This window comes from Molossus molossus, unplaced genomic scaffold (genome assembly GCF_014108415.1).
Source record: "Molossus molossus isolate mMolMol1 unplaced genomic scaffold, mMolMol1.p scaffold_m16_p_9, whole genome shotgun sequence".
NCBI classification, from domain to species: domain Eukaryota; kingdom Metazoa; phylum Chordata; class Mammalia; order Chiroptera; family Molossidae; genus Molossus; species Molossus molossus.
The window spans coordinates 23,019,316-23,040,271 of NW_023425403.1; the positions used below are offsets into that span (position 1 = coordinate 23,019,316).

General features: G+C 48.9%; 1 protein-coding gene across 1 annotated transcript; it reads right to left on the reverse strand.

Moving 5' to 3' along the window:
- Positions 1 to 7,577: 7,577 nt before the first annotated feature.
- RNF122 (ring finger protein 122) lies at positions 7,578 to 20,395 on the reverse strand. Its single transcript, XM_036250081.1, has 6 exons — positions 20,352 to 20,395; positions 15,035 to 15,191; positions 10,938 to 10,983; positions 10,595 to 10,636; positions 8,993 to 9,075; positions 7,578 to 8,506 (listed from the first exon to the last, which is right to left on the reverse strand). The coding sequence occupies exons 1-6, from the start codon at positions 20,374 to 20,376 to the stop codon at positions 8,392 to 8,394; spliced, it is 468 nt and encodes a 155-aa protein (XP_036105974.1). The 5' UTR covers positions 20,377 to 20,395; the 3' UTR covers positions 7,578 to 8,391.
- Between the last annotated feature and the right edge of the window lie 561 nt (positions 20,396 to 20,956).

The following is a 20,956-nucleotide window of genomic DNA, read 5'->3' on the forward strand; positions in this document are numbered from 1 at the left end:
CTCCACTTTGTCTCCAAGTTCTCACATGTGCTCTTTGGTCTGGTCTTTCCCAACTCTTGTCATCTGTCTCCGCTTAAATGCCTCTGGCTCAGAAAGGCCTTTCTTGCCTATATCCGTCTGTTCCCCGAAGTTTAATTTAGGTAGGTATGGTATGTACTGCATACTTTTTCCTGGTTGGCACACGGACATGTTATGTTTGTTTAGTATCTCTCTATCCCATTAGACCATAACATCTCGAGAATAAGGACCATTATGGCTTTTGTTTGTTGGCACAGTGACTGGTATGTAGCAGGCACTCAATTAATACATGTTGGCTGTTGAATAAATATGAAGAGTTAGTACTATGTATTTCTCAATATTTGACTCTGAGTATAATAATCCATATCAGACTTCTATGCAATGGCATATTCAGTGGATATCAGATATGCCCAATAAAGTAAAGCAAATTAAATTCTGAGTGCAGCACCTGTGACGATGGATGTTCAATAAAGGATGCTGTATTGACTGGACAATTAGGGGAGATACACAAACTTTCTTAGAGACCCATCATTTAGCCCCCTTGTTTGGGGGCAGGAACTAAATCCCTAGGACTTTAGAAACAGAAATAGCTTATATTTGAATATCATTTTGCATCTTTTTAAAATGTTCTTTTAGGTACTCTTTTTAGCCAAACCCTCCTGCAGTCAGTGTATCTCCATTTTACAGAGAAAAGTTACGTGTAGAGAGAACAAGGAACAAGGCTGGGGTCTCCCAGCAAATTAGAGGCAGAGCTGGGCTTAAAACCATTTTTTTGAATTCCAATGCTAGTTTTGTTTAGTCCACAATACAAATGAACCTTAAAGTAAAGAGCAGAAGGGACAGTACCCATGATTCCCTAAAGCACAGTCACAGTTCATCACTGGCTGGCCAGTCAGCCTTTTTTCAATACTGAGCTTTTCCCCTTTTAAAAACTAATAACTATGAACAAAAATCATTCAAAACTGCCCTGTTTTCATTTGTTCTAGCTTCATGCATCTCTCTTTTGAAGCCAGACTGGAAAGAAATTACTTCCATTGTATTCATAGGTATGTGTCACTTTAAGAAACACTGATTTTTTTTATAAATTAAAAAGTGAGCCCTGGCCAGTTTGGCTCAGCAGTTAGAGGACCACAGAGTCACAGGTTCAATTCCGGTCAAAGGCAAGTACCTGGGTTGCAGGTTCAATTCCCAGCCCGGACAGGGTCTTTCGGGAGGTGGCCAATCCATGTGTCTCTCACATTGTTGTTTCTCTCTCTGTCTCTTTCCTTCCCTCCCTCGCACTCTATCTAAAAAAAAAATCAATGAAAAATAGCCTTGGGAGAGGATTAAAAAAAAAAAAAAGTAAAAAAGTCCTTAGATCTTATTTAAAGACAACATAGAATTCTTTCAAATAATGAAATCCACCTGGCACATTAAAGACAATTACACAATTCAAGTTCACAATTGCCAGATCACACATAGCAGGGATACCTGTAATGCATTGCCTGTTTCTTGATCTGAACATACATTTTTAACCTTACAAACCTGTAATGAATTTGCTGGGTTATTGTCTTTGCTACATCCTCAGCATATAATAAAGGAAGAATTTGCTTTTTTGCAAAAGAATGAAGTTGAGGACACTGCATTCTAACCACACAGAAACGCAGATTTCCTTCTGTAGGCATTTTTCCTTTCAAAAAGGTTGCTTAAAGTGGTTTTAAAGATAATTCTAGCTTGCTAAATTTAGGATGTGGAAAAAGTCCAAAAAATATTCCATGGTTAATTGTTGCAGAAATGTTAATATGTGCAGTAAGGGTGGGATGTCCTACACCACTGACGCACCCCTCTCTCTGCCTTGGCACACAACATATAATTTAGCAAGGTGAAAAGTTACCGGAGACAGTGAAGAACTCTTAATTTTAAATGTAAAATAATTTCATACCTGAATTATTTCTAAAACCACCCTGAAGTCAGCTACTTTCAAAATTTACCAACAATTTATCAGAAAGTACTTATCTTCATATTCAAGGCAGATTTCTGGTCATTCTCAGTTCACATGCAAAACAAGATGTTAGCTATAAATTTAATATAAGAATACTGGTATCTGCCCTGGCCCAGTTTGGCTCAGTGGTTAGAGCGTTGACCTGTGGTCCAGAGAGACCCGGGTTCGGTTCCCGCTAAGGGCGTGTACCGCGGTGGCAGTTTGTCCCAGGCTCTGGTTAGGTCGTGCTGGTGGCAACCACTCGATGTGTCCCTTTCACACCAATGTTTCTCTCTTTCTTCCTCTCTCTCCCTTCCACTCTATCTGAACAAAAAATGGAAAAATGTCCTCGGGTGAGGATAAAAAAAAAAAAAGAATACTGGTATCTGAAGCTTGCTTTGAAACACATTGAAATATATGTTGATTAGCCCTGGCCTGTGTGGCTCAGCAGTTAGAGGGTCAGCCTGCGGAACAATGAGTCATGGGTTCGATTCCAGTCAAGGGCACGTACCTCGGGTTGCAGTTTGTCCCTGGCCCTGGTCAGGTTGTGTGGGAGGCAACCAGTCAATGTGGCTCTATCACATTGATGTTTTTCTCTGTATCTCTCTCTCTCCCTCCCTCTCTCCCACTCTATCTGATGATAAATGGAAAAGTATCCTTGGGTGAGGAATTAAAGAAAAATCAATAAAAAACATATCCTTGGGTGAGAACTAAAAAAAAAAAACCAAACAAAAATGTTGATTGAAGCTTGATGGATAGATATGGGATAAAATAAATACAGAATGTTCATTGCAGAAGCAGATGCTGCACACTACAACACTTCGACCTGAAGAGAATAAAGGTAGCAGGTCTCCAGGTTAGCAACTGACCTCCCAGGTAGCCTTTTAAGATGGTGTCAGTAGGGACAACTGTGTGGGAACTGGAAAACCTGGACAACTTAGCCAGCTTCTCACATACCAAACTGGGCAGGATGAGGGATGCCAAGTCTTTAGGGGATCAGAAAACAGACAGCTCAGTGGTTAAATAGTATATACAGAGGATGGGGGCGGGGTTGATCTGTGTGACTCTGAGACTCATAAGTTACTCTGGGAAGAAAGAAAGCACTGCAGATGGGGAGAAAGTTGGTGGCTCGAGTCAAGGGCAATTAAAAGAGAAGAAAACAATACATTTCTGGAATGTTGGAGTTTATAGTGGAGGTACATGCTTACAACATGATACTGAAGACCACCACTAAATTCTTTGCCCCCTGGTCTCTATCATCCAGATTTAAAATACTCCAGGGACTTTTTCTAGCTTGTCTGTTTTTCTGCAAACATAAACCCTGAGTAAGTTCATTCTGTAGAGATTCGGTCAATGCTGAAGACGGTGGAGGAGGGCTCTCTGGCTAGGTCTAGTCATGCTATTGTATTTGGGATTTGTTTGGATTTTTTCTGATTGAAGCCCAACTTCATGCCCACTATGCTTCCAGATCCATTTCTCCCACATTAAAGCAAACCTGGTTTTTCCTTCTGTTGGGTTAGGATAAATTGCCTTTGCTCACATGCATCATGTCATTAATGTATCAGTCACCGTGTATTCTATTCCTGTCTTGGAGGACACCAGCCACCTTCTCATTTAGAAACTTAGAGCTGGTCCTTGGGGGAACTCACAGCATTGTCTGGACATGAACCCTTAGTAACTGGTGTGTCTAGAACCATTCATGGCAATCACGGCCCTCAGGAGGGTCCTGCAACAGCCTTGGTGCTCTCAGTAACATTAAAGAATAGGTTGGGACGAAGAGAAAAAGGGTAAAGAAATGAAGAGGGAGAAATAAAAGGAATAAGAAAGGAGAAAAGATGAATAAGAGAAATGTGCTGTGGGCCCTGGCTGGGTAGCTCAGTTAGTTAGATCGTCATCCTGACATGCCACGGTTGGGGGTTCAATCCTGGGTCAGGACACATACAAGAATCAACCAATGAATGCATAAGTAAGTGGAATGGCAAATCAGTGTCTCTCTCTCAAATCAGTAAGTGAAAAAAGAAAGAAGTGCTGTGGCACAGCCCTGGGGGAGAGGTGGAGATGGACGATGGTTCAGGAGCCTCCTGGTGCTATTGACTTTCCGCTTCTACAGAGCACATGCCCTGGACTGCCACGTGGAAACAGAATCAGAAGCCATGCCAATGCACAAAGGTGACACTGGTCATGTCCTTTCTACACAGCATGCCAGTTTATCAAAGGAGGAATTAAATGAGCATGACTTTTTTTTTTTTTAAGAGGACTCCATGTTACCCCCATGTTCATAGCAGCACTATTTACAATAGCTAAGATCTGGAAACAGCCCAAGTGTCCATCAGTAGACAAATGGATAAAAAAGCTGTGGTACATACACACAATGGAGTACTACACAGCTGTAAGAAAGAAAGATCTCTTATCCTTTGAGATGACATGAAGGGACCTGGAGAGTATTATCCTAAGTGAAACAAGCCAAGCAGAAAAAGACAAATACCACATGATCTCACTTATATATGGAATATAATGAATATAACACTCTGAGAAATAGGGTAGACCCAGAAACAAGGAAGTAGGGTACAGACTGACAACCCTCAGAAGAAGGGGTGGGGGGGAGGGAAGAGATAAACCACAGAACTTATATGCATGTATGTATAACCAATAGACATGGACAACAAAGCTGGAGACAGGGCGCGGGGGATGGGGAGGAGAGTGTCAATGGGGTAAAAAAGGAGAAAGATCTGTAACAAAAATAAAATAAAAAAATAATAATAAATAAATGAATAAAAATTAAAAAATAAATAAAGAGGAGCCCATGTTGTTGATAGTTTGGGGCATGGTGGACAAGTTTCATTTGTTTTCATGAATGGCATTTGTGGTATAAGCCTGCACGACTGGTTATCAATCTGTCCTTGTTTCCAATTTGATGGCATCTGTTACTCTGAAGCTGTGCATATGGTTTTACAGAAGGTTCACCTGTGAATGAGTGTTATGGTCAAGGTCGTCCAAGATATTATGACATCCAGACAGAACAGGGTGGTAGAATGGAGGGCGGAGGTTGGGTTCGTCTTAGGGGGTAAATCGTGGCAAAATCTGGGAGGCATAACAGGGCCAAGTGAGGATGGGAAAAGCCCTGGTGAGGAACGGGGAACGGGAGGACACAATTCAAGACACCCATTGTCCCAATCGATCCAAGTCCGTGATTTCAAATCCTGCTTTGAGTGACTTACCTCCACTTCAAATACCAACTTTGTAAATGGTTGATACACCTAAGTTTCTTTAAAAGAAGTAATCCACTGTAGAGTTAAAAAAAAAAATTAATCCATGTTCCTAGATAATGACGAGCAAAAAAATCATCTGACAAGTTACCTGGGTCTTCTGTCTTCCATGACTGCATCAGCCCAGAAGCAAACAGCACCTGCGACCTGAACGTCAGGGAGCACAATGTGCCTGCAAAGCTATTGTGGGTCAGTGAAGCCAACACTGAACTCGATCTGGACAATCTGGGTCTGGGCTGTGGTGCTGATGCCTATCTGTGTAATTATGAGCAAACCATTTATTTGCTTTTGTCAACACTCTTCCTAATCTCCAACTCGGGGGGATATACAGAAAGGAAGGCACATGGCATTTTGTGAAAGGATGTGGTGGCTAAGTGCTGATTATCTGGCACATGTGATTATCACCTGGCTTCCTTCAGTTTTATTTTTTCCCCCTTGAAACACGTTCACAGTGCAAATTCTTTTTCAGTAACAGGAACAGTACGAGGCACACTGTGGCTGCCCGTGAACATTTCGAGCAGAGAGGAAAAGTATTGGCTTAGCTCCCAAGTCCCAGGGTCCTGGCAGCACCCAGTACTCACTCACCCCAGCCTCTCCCCACAACTTCACACCGAATTGTTGGTGCTCTGGCACATGACAGGCCCGTGAACCCTGGAGTTCTTTTGTCCACGTCACTCCCTCAAGACTCAGCTCAGGTATCATCTTCCGGCAGAAACCCCTGCTGTCGTTTCCACACCAGCTGAGCTGAGGGTCTCTCTACCACGAGCTTGCTCACCCAAAGCACAGTGCTTACATCCTTTCCCAAGGAAAGGAACATCCCGTGCTACAGTGCCTGGCCCAGGTGGCAGCTGCTCCAGGACACTGACCTGAGTAACAAGACCATACCGGTGACTATGCATTTGGGACTTGGGACTATTTGACTTCTGATCGGCTACTAACAGTTCGCATATCATCAGGAAAAAAAAAAAGATCTAGTTTTCCCTTCGCTCTGCTTTGCAGGACCATTCTGCCTAGCTGTATGCAAGCGCTGAAAGTATTCCAAGGCATTTTACCCTGTCGTTTCGACTCCAGGACAATGCTATTCGAATGTGCAAGCAGACATTTTAGTGCCAGCCTCTTAGTAACATGCCAACACCGATGCACTTTCCTTGAGGAGGGGGAGGTGGTGAGGGAGAAGCATGTAATGTTGCAGCCAATCTGCAGACCACCGGTTTCCCACCTGCAGCAGGAGCAAAAGGCGGGGGCCTTCTTGTTTCGCTCGGGAAATGCATTTATTGTCCCACACTACAGTAAGCTGGCAGGACTAGAGGACGTAGTGGTGCCCCAGTGAAGAAAAGACCAGGCCCTATGGGGTTGGCGGCAGCCGGCAGGGGGGTATAGAGACATTAAGGAAGATAGGAATCACCTCTAAAATTGTGAAGGTGACCAAAAACAGGCATATCCTCAGGCAAAGTTCCCCCACCAAGACAGCTGCCCCAGCTGTACCTCGAATCTGTCCAGCATGGGCACCAACTGTGCTGAGCCTCCACGGCACCACTGCAGGGGTGAGGGCCTCTGCGGCGTGCCTGTGACCCGCCACTGCAAATGTTTCTCCTGTGCACAGCACCCGGCGCTCGCCCCCTGGGATGACCCCTGCCCCCGCGTTCCTGCCACTGCAATCCACTTTGCAGATCCATTATTGATTCAGCATGTCCTCGGGACATTGACAGAGCAAAGCTGGAAGACGTGGGGCCCAAGATCTAAGTGCAGGGACGTCAAATGTTAAGTCCCACTCCCAGATACGGCACAGGAGAGTAGGGCGGTCAGTGAGTGTCAGCTAATAGGTAAGAAAAAAACATAAGGGAAAAGAGATCAAGCTTCCGTGGCAGCAACCGACACCTTTTCAGTTGTGTTAAGAGCACAACTGCTTGAACTACAAGTAGAATTCTATGAATTCTTAGTTGACAGAACGCTATGGCAGCATACATCAATTTTCTTTAAAAATATCCTAGGCATCCAATGAGCGAGCCTGGCTTAGTCAGGTACTAAAGCACGTTGACATTAGTCCCAGCCCGTGTTGTAGAGGCAACACTCGATCACCGATGTTTCTTTTCCAGGATTAGGAAACTGCACGGGTTGGATTCGAATGCGGGGAAGTGAGAAGAGGCGGCTACAGGACTCTGTTCCTGTTGGTGGAGAAGAGCCAGCAGACACAGGCCACAACCACAGGCAAAAGGTTAGTGAAACTTGTTATTACATTTAATTTTCTTTAAATACATACCTTTTCCCACCCCACCCATTCTGGGGAGGAACGGAAACCCCCACCCCCTCCATTCCATGTACAGATCCTGAGATGGTGAGGACGGAGTATAAAAATACTATCTACAGGGGGAAGAGGCATCTGTTGCTCTCTTAGCCTTCAGACACCCCACCCCCAGGCCCCTTTTGCTCCTTTAGAAAAAGCCCCTGGAAATCCATGGGAGGTCACGAGCCCTTCCTGTGGAGGCGCGGACTCTGGTGTGGAATAGTTAGCTCTGAGGCGGACCGCGGAAGAGAGGGTATGGCTAGCACCTCAGACCCAGCAGAGGGGGATGACCCTCCATCACCCTGCAGCCAGCAGGCTGGCCAGCCAGCCTTTGTTTCCATAGGTCCCATGTAAACATTGACGTTGCTTCTGTGCGTCCCTGCTCTTCCTAATTTCCCACAGAGCCGACCTCACTTCTGCTGCAGGCACTTGATTCCTGGGTCTTTTCTTCCTTCCTTCCCTTCTAACCTTCCCCGGAAGGAGTGAGGAGTGGGGATCGGGGAGTGGGGGTCGGGGAGAAGGAACAGCCCATTTCATCCCTTCTCCTAGGGTGCTGTGGGTCAGTCAGTCTCTATCTCTACTGGGTGCTCCAAGTTCCTGGCCAGATGGGGCGATTTCATTCCCCAGAGCAACACAGCAGGTAAATCATCCGGTACCAGGAGACACTGGTCCTCGTGGGCGATGCTTTCAGTATCGAGTAGCAGGGAAGAAGACTTCAGGAGACAGGAGGTGGGGCAAGTCTGGTCTCACCCTTCAGGTCAGCATGGCCATTCCCAGCCGACAGCCTTGTTCACTGCAGCTGTGCAGGCACCAGGCACCCATGAGGAAGAGGTGTTCTCCAGGCCTTGACGGAGAGGCAGCGCTCACACCAGCTCATCCAATAGGATCCCGATGCTCTGAGCGGCCTCGGAGGGCCCCGCGATGGGCTTGTTGCACATAGGACAGACGCAGCGCACCTCCAGCCACTTCACCAGACACCTGCGGGCGAGAGAAGACCTGCGGTACCCCGACCCACTCTGCTGTCTGTCGTCCGGACAGCTTCTTCTTAGGCCCAGACCATCCCTACCCTTGCCCCAATCTATGCCTCCAGTCCAGACAGGATGCAGGACATCGCTGACAAGTGGAAGATGCGAGGAGGTAGAGACTGAGGTTCTAGAAGATGCTTCCTGCTTGTTCTTTTTTTTTATCCTCACCTGAGGACATTTTTCCATTTTTTTGTTCAGATAGAGTGGGAGGGAGAGAGAGAAACATCAACGTGAAAGGGACACATCGAGTGGCTGCCACCCGCATGACCAACCAGGGCAGGGGACAAACTGCAACCGAGGTACGTGCCCCTAGTGGGAACCGAACCCGGGTCTCTCTGGACCACAGGCCGATGCTCTAACCGCTGAGCCAAACCGGCCCGGGCCTGCTTGTTCTTTTTTAAAAGGCCCCCCTGGACACACACCCCCACTGCGGACTTACTTCCGATGGAAAGCATGTTGGCATGGGAGCACACCCAACTCGTCCTTCCCCTTGAAGTCCTCCAGACAGACTGCACAGGTCTGCTGTGGAGAGAAGGCGGCAGTGTGAGGAGAGACGGGGCAGGGACCCCACCCACCCGTCCTGAGCACCATCTCCACCCCAGCTAAGAAAACCAGGTTCTAGCCCGGTTTCCTCATCACCCAGAGAAACGTTAGTCATATGTTATAAAATTGCGACAGTATGGTAGCCATTAACCACATGTGACTATTTAAATTGAGATGAACCAAATAAGATGAAATTAAAATTTCAGTGCCTTGGTAGCACTGGCCACATTTCATGTGCTCAATGGCCACAGAGTGTCTAGAGCTCCCATTTGGACAGTGTGGACACAGAACTTGTCTCTAACCACAGGTTTCTTGTGGTTGGTTCTGTTCCAAACAAAAGAATGGTTCTCTGTGCTTGCGAGCCTAGCACACTTGGCAAGGGGACATGTTTCAGTAACCGGAAATGGGGGTGAGGGTATGGCGTAGGTGGTCCATTACGTTCTTTCATTCCAGCCTCATGTCCATATATATTAACCCCCCAATCTCCACTGCATTTCCCTTCTAGAGGAGGGCTTAGAAAACATTTGAATTTGCTGAGATGTAATAAGGTATCAAAAACTGGGACAAAATGTGGCCATTTCTAGGTGGTCTTGTCGAGTGAGACCTGTGATGCTCCCTACTTCAGACAACCACAACCACAACCACGCCCACGCCCACGCCCACGACCACAACCACGACCACGACCATAACCACAGTGTAGAGGAGGGTCTGTAGTTAGCAGGGAAGCCTCGGGCTATGAGTGAGGTGACCTCAAAGGCACAGGTGGGAAAGGAAGAGGGATGGCCTATTCCTAAAGGTTCAGTGTGGAGGGGAACCCAAGGATGTGTGGGGGTGGGAGGCTGATGGGGGGCCAGCGAGGAACCACAGGCATGGACACACTAGTCAGACGCAGGGTCCGCTAGAACAGAGTGTACATACAAGGGTCAAAGGACCTTCTTTGCTTTGGTGAAAAACCAAGACGTGGGGTCTGAACATGGGACAGTGAGCTGCAGTCTGTCATGAAGTGCTGTGATCATCCTCTCCTCGAAGGTCGTGCCTGGCAGGCTTCCTGGGGTGGCGTGTCACCACTTACCCAGACCCTTTCGTGATCCCTTTGTTTTCTGCCTGCGGCGGTTCCGACATAATGAATTCCTTATACCGATTACATGCTGGGATGAGTGACTCTTATTTGGCTCAAGGAGATAGGAAGGCAGGGGTTAGAAAGGTCCCTCAGCCTGGCCGGTGTGGCTCAGTGGACTGAGCGTCTTCCCATGGACTGAGAGGTCCTGGTTCGCTTCCTGGTCAGGGCACATGCCTGGGTTGCGAGCTTGATCCCCTAGTGGGGGGTGTGCAGAAGGCAGCCAATCCATGTATTTCTCTCACATGGATGTTTCTATCTCTCTCTCCCTTCCTGTCTTAAAAAAAAAAAGTCCCTGAAATGGTCCAGGCTGAAAGTTGGAGAAGGTGCTATTTCCTTTACCCACAGAGGCCCTCCCACATGCTGTCACAGTGCACTCACCCCATATAATTGTAACTTCTTGGCATCACCTTTAAGCACCACCTGTGAAGAAAGGAGGCGGCATGGTGTCAGAAGAAACCGACCACAGGGGCGGTGGTGTCAACCAGCGAAGGAAGTCCCCAGCTCTGCACAGGCTCACCTCCCTCCCCCACCCTCCCACGAAGGGGAGGGCTCGGCGTACTGCCCGGGCCAACCAGGCCAAGGACAGCGAAAGGTGTTCACCCCAGAGAGGACCAGAGGGGAGGCTGAGGGGAACTCCAGGCAAGGACAGCTCAAGCTTTTCTTCCGTCTCTAGAGGACAAGGAGCAGAGGAGAAAGTCTCGGGAAAGATGCGGTACTTTACCTCCTTATACCCGTATCTCTCACTCTGTGCCTGGTTCCGCAGTTTGCTGGGGGGAAAAGGAAGGGGAGAGAAGTGGTCACTATGCCTTGGCACAAGCAGAGCCATTCAAAGTAGGAGAGGCAGGTCGGCTGCCTGGCACTCCTCTGGGGGAGGGGAGGGGTGCTCTCCACGGGGTGGCCCACCCTACAGATGCCATAGGGTATGGTTTGGTCCTGTGCAGGTCACGCAGAGTGAATTAAGGACTCAGGCTCAACAGCCTCAACATGTCCTGCAGGTCCTGCAGATTGGGGAGTTCCCGAAGAAGCCATTCACTCTCCCTGCCATTTCGCAGGAGGTAAATTCCTACAAGCTCCCAAACTATAGAGATCAATAATGACTGAGCGTACAGAGAAGTTAGATATTCTTAACAGGGCTATTTCCATTAAGCGAGGGTAGCAGGATAAATGAGTCTGTTGACCCTGGGGAATTTCCCACCCGGAGAACACAAGCACCGCACTCAGAGCACACTCTTCCCTCACGGGGCCGGGAAAACACAGGCGAGCCCTTCTTTGTTTTCTGCTCTTTCTTTCAAGCTGGTGGCCTGCACGAAGCCTCCCTCAATAGCCAGAAGCTGGCATGTTGTGACTAGAGGCAGTGGCATGATGCTCAGAGGACTTCTGTGCAGCGGTCCATGCACTAACACACTCACACACATGCTCATCGGCTCCAAACAACTAGGAGACACTCTCCTTTTCACAGACGAGGAAAGAATGGAACCCAGAGAAGTAAGTGGCCCAAACTCCAGAGCCCACTGGCAGCCGTGTCCGGATTGGAATCAAAGTCTATCTGATTATAGAGCTCGAGCTCTTTAATACAAAACGTGGCCTGTTTCACCAATCAGGTGAATACGCCGTATCCAGGGGCCCTGGCCAGGCCAGCTCGGCCTGGAGCCGCTTAGGAACTCCAGTCCCAGTGACTCCTGCCACGGGGCTGAGGGCAGGGGCAGCACATCACTGGTCAGCCATGGAGGGTTTCTGCTCAGTGGGGGTTGGGCTAAAGTCTCATCCTTCACTTTGCACTTCCATGTATCCACACACATCTCTGTCCCCACGTCCAAGTGAGGGGGGCAGGGAAGGATGCATCCAAAGCTTCCGTGAACTGTTAGCTGACTGACACTGGGTTATGCTGGGGAAGGAAGAAATGTTCAGTCAGTGTGCTTATTACAGCCACCTTCTGAGACAGACACTGTCGTTCTCGCCAGGCTTGTGCAGAGCAAACAAGGAAGTGGCGAAAACCCTGCTGCTTAGCCCGAGAACGGGGATGCCGCACATCCTGCGCGCCTGCACTGCACACGGCCATTCTCATGTAGTGTGAGCCGTACCGAGGATGCCCGGGGTGCCCTCCTCCCCTGCCCTCACGCCTTCTGTCTCCTGGCTCCTTCTAACGGTCTTATCCAAGGAAACTCCGGCAGCCTAACTCGCAAAGCCCAGGATGCTCAGAACACTGGAGGGCTTGAGACCGCACCTTCAGCCAGCCTGTGGATGGATGCCTCAGGAAGGTACAGGCTGTGATGAACTGGGGCCAACAAGTTGCAAGGGAAACAAAGCAAAAAACAAAGATGCTGGGCCATCCCAGCAGGGGATGTAGTGCCAACAACTTCGGACAGGTGGCCTTTTCAGCTGTTGGGTGAGCAAATTAGCTAAAAATACTCTGATTTCAATGACACCATTTCCAGCCACTGCCAGTGGGCTCTCCCTCTGCTTCTTTTCCCTTTTGGAACAAACAATGCAGCCAGGTCCTGCAAATAATTGTTCCTTTCCTGCCTATTTGTACTTCACCGGCCACTCCATCCTGTGTGGGACAGAGACCACCCCTTTGGGGGGTGGGAGAGAATGAGTGGGGGGAGCTAGGAGTCGAGGCTGGTCTTGGCCAATGAGCTCACCAGGCCACAAGCAGGGGTCATGGCCTATTTTGGCTGAGAAGGAAACCAAGAAGCAGGGAGAGGAAGTGGCTTCTGTGCTTGTGTCTTTCTATATATAGACACCCGCAGGCTGCCACACACACACACTAGTGAGCCTCTGGAACCATGAAACTGCAGGGTCGACCGGCTCTGGACAGGCTGCAGAACAGAGAGTGCGGCGGTGAAGGAACCGGTTACTGCAGAAGGGACAGGTGGTGCCGAGAGCCCTGCCGTGGGGAAAGCTTTCGACATCATGTGGTTCTGCTGCTCTGTTCTCTCAGTGCAGCCAAATAAAAACGAATCAGCCATGCGCAGCTCCCAGCCTCCCCTTCTGCAAGAACCCAGACTCTAGCCGTAAGGGGGGGGCACAGATGCCACTGCTGCCCCTGCACTTCCTGTCCACGAAATAAAAATAAGAGACAAACATATGGAATCTGGCAGACTCTAGTTAATTGTCACCAGACCAGCCCAGCTCTATACATTCCGCGCTACATGGCCTTGGACAAATCCTTAACAGCCTGATCCTGAACTCTCCCATTTATAAAGTGGGCTAATACCTAAACCGGAGGGATGTTCTGAGGCCTACGTGAGCTAAATATTTCACAAAGTGCTCACCACGATGCCTGCTATACAGGTGGTGCTTGGTAAAGAATAGCCAAAAAGCTAAGGACATCCTATTAGTGACAGAATTAGGAAATGAACCCTGGCCACCCACTTACTGAGTGATTTTCTGGGATTTCTTCACTTGACCACATTTGCAGCTTGGCATGGGTGAGCGTGCGTGTGCGTGTGCGTGTGCGTGTGCAGGGACCAAGCAGAGTTAGCTTTACAGACTCCTTCCAGTGTCCTACACAAATCTTTGCTATGTGGAATGTCTCCATCTGCAGCCTCTGGGGAACTGCATAAGTTGTTTGATAAGAGGAGATGGGGTGGCTGGTGTCAGGAAGACGGAGTACGAGGAACACAGCTCAGGCTCGGAGCGGTGAGGGAGTGGGGAAGATACCAGAATCTACTCTCGTCGCCACTTAGTGAGATATAAATTTTACACTCCACTGCACAAGAGGGCAAAAATAAATGTATTTACGGAAGATAGAGGCTTAAGTGGAAAATTCTAGTGCCGGGGACTTTTTGAAGTTCTGCGAAAGAAGCGAGCGCTGGGGAGCAGGGCCTGCGGGCACTTCCTCTCCGTAGAGCGAGCTCTCCCAGCACTGAGAACGGAACACGTGCTTCTCCAGCCTTCTTCCCGGGAAGGACGCACCCACCGGGACACCTCTGTAGGGAACCAGACTCCTTTTCCTTCATCTTCATTTAATCTTCTCAGATGCTTTGCTCGGACACTAGCCTAGACTCCGGCTGATGCCTCCTCGAGCAGTAGATATCATGGGGGGTTATCACAATGGCTCTAAGAACCACTAGCATGTTCGGCTGGTCAGAGGTGCTCAACACTCTCCAGTACACAACGAAGAATTATTAATACCAAAGGTGTGCTCTTGTCAGAAACGACTTTAATTTCCAGTCTAAATTCTGGTTATGTCCCAAAGTTTTGGTAGGAAACTGCCACCTGTTCCCATGCCTTATCAACAGGAGAAGAAACAATTCCTGGTGAAGCTACAGCCCTCCCCTGGATCCCTATGGAAAGTGAGGTTCTTAGTTTTTTTTTTTTTTCCACTCTCAAAATAAGAGCTTCCAAGGCAGAACAAACAAGCGGCTCTGCAGACATCAGCCTGCTAATATTAGCATCTGGGGGGCTGACAACAGGATTTCCCAGGGGGGCAGAAGTACATACCATTGGTGTCACTCATGCCTACTTACCCCTGGCTACCCAGAGAGGGTGAGTGGGGAACAGAGAGACAGCGAGAGGATCGTCAGTGACATCATTTGGTCAGACAGTAATTATAAGTAACCTTAGCATAACTGGCCAAGAGGCAGGATGCAGCCCAACCCACGGTGACCTTATACGCGCTGGGACAAGTTGATAGGCTGGTGTAAATAGAAACATCAGGCCTCTGGGGCTCTGTGGAGCCCTGGCTAAGCTCTGTCTTTACAGCAGGGGCACTAGCTAGAGGCCGGTGACCGCTGTGGGAGCCTCTGTCGGCTCACCTACCCCGGGCCGCCTCGTCCCTGACCCCCATTCCAGATTACCCAGTGAGCCACCCACCTGATGAAATAACAGCAGAAGATGAGGCTGAGCATGAAGACAAAGATGCCTGTACCAAAGATGACCATGTAGATGTTGAGAGGAAGGTCTTGGAAACTGATGGGTGGCATTGAGCAGGACTTGTTAGTACTAACCAGTCCCAGGCCGCAGAAACACCCTGCAGAGAAAGCGGGAGGAAAAATCACGTTATAGTTGGAAATGTATCTCTGGGGCTGATGATTCTCTGTGTCAGCAAAGATGGAGAGAGGACTGGCAGGCTCTGGGCTCCTAACCGTCTGATTCAGGGGCTTCCGTTTGTATCCTGGCCCTAATACTTACTAGCGATGTGATCCCAGGTAAATGAACTATCTATGAAATGGACTATACACACAGTACTTAAAACAGCACCCCCACCTAGGGGACCAAGTCTTCAGGCACCGGGCAGAAAATGGAAATACTTCCATCAGTGAGAGCCATACGGTGCAGTAATGAAGAACCTTAGGTGAGGAAAAAGTATATTTGGGTTCCAACTCCATCTCTCCCTAGCTATGTGACCTTTACAAAGTTACTTCTCTAAGCTTCACTCTGTTATGTGAAAACAAGGAAAACACGGAGAGGACCAATATTAAGAAAGATGCTTTGTGAATTGCAAAGTGCAATTGCAAAGGTCATTTGTCGTTATTAAGCCACCTGCTGCAGGAGACAAGCTGCAATAGGACCAGAATAGAAATTATTCATTCCAAGGCTGGGCCAGCGTTCCAGAAAGTGGGGGCGGGGGCGCTGCAGTTACTTTTACTGGCCACTGTCCCCCTTTCTACTCAAAGCCTCACTGTGCAGTCTCATAGCAACAATGACATTCCCTGGAGCTTGTGTGAAATGCAGAATACCAGGCCGACCCCAGAAGAAATGAACCGGAATCTACATATCGCAAGGTCTTCAGCAGATTCTCATGCAGTCAGCGTGGGAAGCACTGGCTGGCCACGAGATGCACCCCCTTCTCACATGACTTTAGGGGTAACCCTGGTTGGTCTACCAACCGGGGTAGTCACCTTCCCCTTGCCAGGGTGTTGTGTTGAGGAAGGTGTGTGACAGGGTTCTGGCCAATGAAACAAAGAGAACGTCTGCTGGAAAAGGAAAGCCATTTCCCTTTTTGTCATGTCTGCTCAAAACACTTGTAATGGTGGCGGGCAAGTTGTAGCTGGAAAGAGAGCAGTTCAATGTAAAGCCCGTGGCAGAGGCAACAGGGAAAGAGGAAGAGAGATTTTATCAGCTGAGTTGCTAGAATAGCCACTTCTAGAGCCATGCTCTCTCTCGGGACTACTGGTTCTGATCGTTAGTAAATCTTCTGTAATGTTTAACCATAAAGAAAAAAAAACACAGAGAGGATATAAGCAATAAGCTGGTTGAGTGTTTCTTCATGCCTGTAGGCATAAACACCATAGTGATCCAAAAGGTAAGCATAAAATTCCTGTTTCAGAAAGTGGTAAGACCAGAAAACAAAAATTTACCATATACCTGCGATACCACATCCTCATGTGACCAGTTTAATCTTAAAACACTCAATCATTAAACTGTCTGTGTCCCACAGTTAACAAGGCCGGGCTCCAAAGGCCTCCATACCCAAGCCCTCAACAAAGGCCTCCATACCCAAGCCCTCAACATGGCTTTTAAGAACTTTCCTGACATCTTGCTAGGAGCCAGAACCCATTCATATATACTTCAGAATTCTACATTATAATTACCAGTGCTACCACAATTCAGAAGTCTGGCTTGAAAGACAAAGTCATCTTGGACATTGTACTTCTCATACCTCTTCCTCGTCTAAATTAATTTAGTGACTATTTAATGAGCCTCCTCCAAACCTCTTTCATATTTTGTGCCCTGTCCTATTGCCAAGTCCCTATTCTAAACAGATTTTAGACCCAGTTCTATTCCAAGTCCTTATTCCAGACGCCTAATGGATGTCTAGTCCCTCCTCTCATTTAGCCCACATGTCTGTCATCTCCTCCTACTCAGTTTCTATCATGTATTTCCCAGACTCATGACTGGCTTCAAGTCCTTCTAAACTTGTGTGCACTGGGTCCCCTCTCAACCTCCCTGCCAATGTCTTCCACCCCATGTGGGCCAGTCTCCTCACTACTGCTCGCCCAACTTTGTACTCGCTGCTTCCACACCTTTGTCCACAGCTTTCCCTGCCCGAAACTCCCTTCCTTCCTCAAGTCCACCAAGCCTTGTCTTTGTGATGGTCCAGTGACCCCTCTCTCCCTAGAATTCTATGTGCTCACAGCTCTATCCCATGTTCTGGCTCTTAATGCTTAGTAAATGTCTTACATTGCCCAGTGCTCCTAGCATCGACTTAACTCAAACATACATTAAGTATTGATTATGTGACAAGTACCATGATAGACACTGAAGATAAAATCAAGGAAGAATGACTAGATGGTTTTACCTTCTAGGGAAGACAGACACACAGATTTTTCACCACTCAAAGTGAAGTACCACCCTGGCCAGTATGGCTCAATGGGTAGAGCGTGGGCGCCACACACCGAAGGGTCTCGGGTTCAATTTCCAGTCAAGGGTTGCCAAGTACCTGGGTTGCAGGTTCAATCCCCATCGGGGCATGTGCAGGAGGTAACCAATCGATGTGTCTCACATCGATATTTCTTTCTGTCCCCCTCCCCCTCCCTCCCTCCTACTCTCTCTAAAAAGCAATGGACTAACAGCAACAACAAAGTGAAGCACCATACTGGAGATGCAACTGTGATCCTAAAATCAGAGATGAGAGTCCTAACAGCCTGAATGCCCCAAGGTCTGAGGAGTGCAATTTGGATACTCTCCAGTGCCTAGCCTAGTGTTTGACTTGTTCTCAAAAACTAGTTAACAGATAAATAACTCCCAGTCCCCCCCACCCCCCAAACCTGGTACCCCTCGCAGAAGCTCATCCTCCCAAGTAAGTAGATTGATGTTTGGGAAAATTGCCTAGAAACTGTCCACAGCTAATGGATGACCAGTCAACCAACGAGCATTGTTGAAGGCCTGATTTATGCACTGACCTCCACATTGTGGGGGAAACCAACAGTAAAAGTAATTCTAGTCCTGAAAGTTTTTTTTTTTTTTTTTTGATTAAGCTGAAAACAAATAATTAGCTACTAAACTCTGCCATGCCCAACTGGAAGCCCTTGCTTCTAGGCTCCAGCAGACTTTTTTGAAGATATCATGGTGAACTCCGTGTGTTCTACAAAGGGCTGTAGGACTTCCCTTCCCGAAAACTGTCCTTAATGCCAATGAGGCCTCTGCCCCAACAGGAGCGACTCCACACACCTTGCCCCCAGCACTATTTAACGCTCTAAGAGGGTCTAATCCCTAGTCTGCCTTAACTCTCCACACATTTTTTATGAGCTGGATCTGGGTATCTTTAGAGTCCCAACGAACCTCATTTGGTTTCCCATTCTGGGATCCTGCAGCGGGGCAACAGCTATTGCAGAGGGTCTGGGGGTGACTCTGCATGCACTTGGGCCTCAGCAGTCCTCTCACCAGTTTATCTTGTCTGATAACCCAGGACTGAGTCACTGAGTTTAGCACTCTTACGTAATAGATGTGTAGGTGAGAAGAGCTTCAGAGCCAAGAAACAATCCATTTGCTTGTATTACAATGACTAAGAAATGGAAGATATGGTGGAATAGTTTTTCCTCTAAAAGTCGGAAGGACGGAATACCAACCCCAGAAAAAAAGGGGCTCCAGATATTTTTCACAAATGGGTGGCGAGAGGGATTGCTTCTGCACTGGAGTCAAAGAACAAGATATCTCTCATCACTTTAAGTGAATGGAGATAGTGGCATGTCCTCCGCTGGTCTAAGAACCAGCCTCTTATGAAGGAGGGTTGCCCAGAAGAAAGGCCAGTGGGACTGACAACCCCGGGTTCTTCTCCTTAAGTCTCTGTTTCGTTGTGTCAGCTGACCTATGAAAGCCCTGACATCAGAACGTTTCAGCTTCAGCAGGCTGGGAGCGGGAATGACATCAAGAGAAGGGTTGGCCAAGAAAGACCAGTGAATCTGGGAAACACTTCTCCTTCCAGCCAACAGGAATCTTTCCCAGATGCTAGGATGCACTGTTCTTCCTTACCCCCAACTTCCGCCCCTTCTCCTCCAATGCCCGCCCACCACAGAGCTTGATTCATTTTCAGGAAATTAGATACTACTAGCAAGAGGAAGAGGGGGATGGGGGACACTCTTACACATGCTGCCCAAACCTCGCCTTAAAACAAAAGCCTCTTGAAATAATTAATCCAAGATCTGGCAGGAGTCTGCTCTCGGAATGAATGTTTCCTAACTAACCAGCTTGTCACACTCAGAGATAAGACAAGCTGTTTCTCCACCCCAACTCCACAGGCGTTAGAACCATGCGGTCAAGATCCTAGGACCATGGGAGAGTATTAGCATCCAAGGTTTTGAACTGACCACTCACAAAGGCTGTCAGTTCAGGTAGCTTGGGTGAGGAATCAGACCCAAGCCCAATCTGTTATCACCTGAACAACAACAAAAAAAGCCTCAGGTGAGATAAATTGAGCATCACCCAGGCCCAGGGATGGAGAGGTTGGCCAGTGAATGGAGTGGTAGGGGTGGATGGGTCTGGAGGTGCGGCTCCACCATTGAGGCTCGAGAGCTAGCACCACAGTCGGGCCTTGGGACCAGAGAGCCCAGTTCCCGCCAGCCAGGCAAGCCTACACCCAAGCGGAGCCGAGCTCTGAGATATCTGCAAAGCTTTGTCAATTCAATAAAGCCATGCTCTTTAATCCGCGTCTTCCACAGGCACAAAGCCCCACAGCAGCCAGTGCGAAGCCAACAAAGACAGAGGAAGCCACCGCGGCCCGTCCCGCACGCAGCATTGTATGCATATTTAAAATAGCCTGCAAAGTTTCAGGCCGGGAACTTGAGCTCCCTCTAGGAGATCCTAGCCCGAGCGCGGATTTAATTCTCCTCCAACAACCACAACAAAGAACAGAGTTTGAGCGCACAAAGGCAAGGCAAGGGGTAGAAGAGAGAAGCCACCACACAAAGGCCGGGACCCCTCGGTTCCCATACCCTCGCGACCGATGCACGATCAGGGACTCTTCCCGGCCCTCGAGGTAAACCTGGGCTTTTGTTTGTTTGCTTGTTTGTTTGTTTTTCAAATTCCGCGCTGTGCAGAACAGAGTTGGGCTCCAGGACGCCTTCCCGCCCGCCCCATTCCAAGAGAAACTTGGCTCGAGAGGGAGAACGAGCCTCTGCCTGCTCCCGAGCGTGCGCCCCCTCCTCGTCTCCGGGGAGCCCAGGGCCCGGCCGCTCGCCCCGGGACTCACCGTTACACCACTGGAATGGGTGCATCAATGAATTTGCGGCTGGCTTCCCACGGCGGACGAACGCAGGCGGAGAGGCAGGCGGGGTGCGCGCCCGGCTGGCCGGGTCGCAGGTGGAGCCGGTGCGGTCCGCGGCAGCCGCCTTTCTCCAGGAGGCCAACTCCCTCCGGAGTGAGGGGCTTCGGCGAGGCGGGTTTTAGAGCAACAAAGAGGAAAGAGGAGAAAACAAACAGAAAGTCCTCCGGGTCAAAGCACCGCCGAGGAAATGCAGGAAGAGCACCGGGGGTGGGGAGAAGTGGGGCGCCGCCGAGCAGAGTGGGGGGGGAACCCAAGGGGCAGAAGCTCTGGCCCGCGGAGGAGGGAAAAGCCTTAGCGGGAGCCCGCTCAGGTCGCACCACCAGAAGTACAGCAGCCAGAGACTCCGAGACTGACACAGGTTGTGCACACCCCCTCCCTTATATGCTCCCGGGAAGCTCCGTCACCCGCCCTCCGGCCAATGGGAGTCTTCCTCTTGGCCCTGGGTATTCTGTGCAGGCCCGCCCCCTCCTGGGGCGGAGCGTCTTTGCAAGGTAGGGCGCCTACCCTCTACCTTCCCAGTCCTGGGAAAA

Coding starts and splice junctions, on each gene's coding strand:
- RNF122 (XM_036250081.1), bottom strand. CDS start 20,376: ATGCACCCATTCCAGTGGTGTAACG. Junction 10,637..10,937: donor AGAGATACGGGTATAAGGAG/GTAAAGTACCGC, acceptor CTTTCTTCACAG/GTGGTGCTTAAAGGTGATGC. Junction 8,507..8,992: donor CAACATGCTTTCCATCGGAA/GTAAGTCCGCAG, acceptor TCTCGCCCGCAG/GTGTCTGGTGAAGTGGCTGG.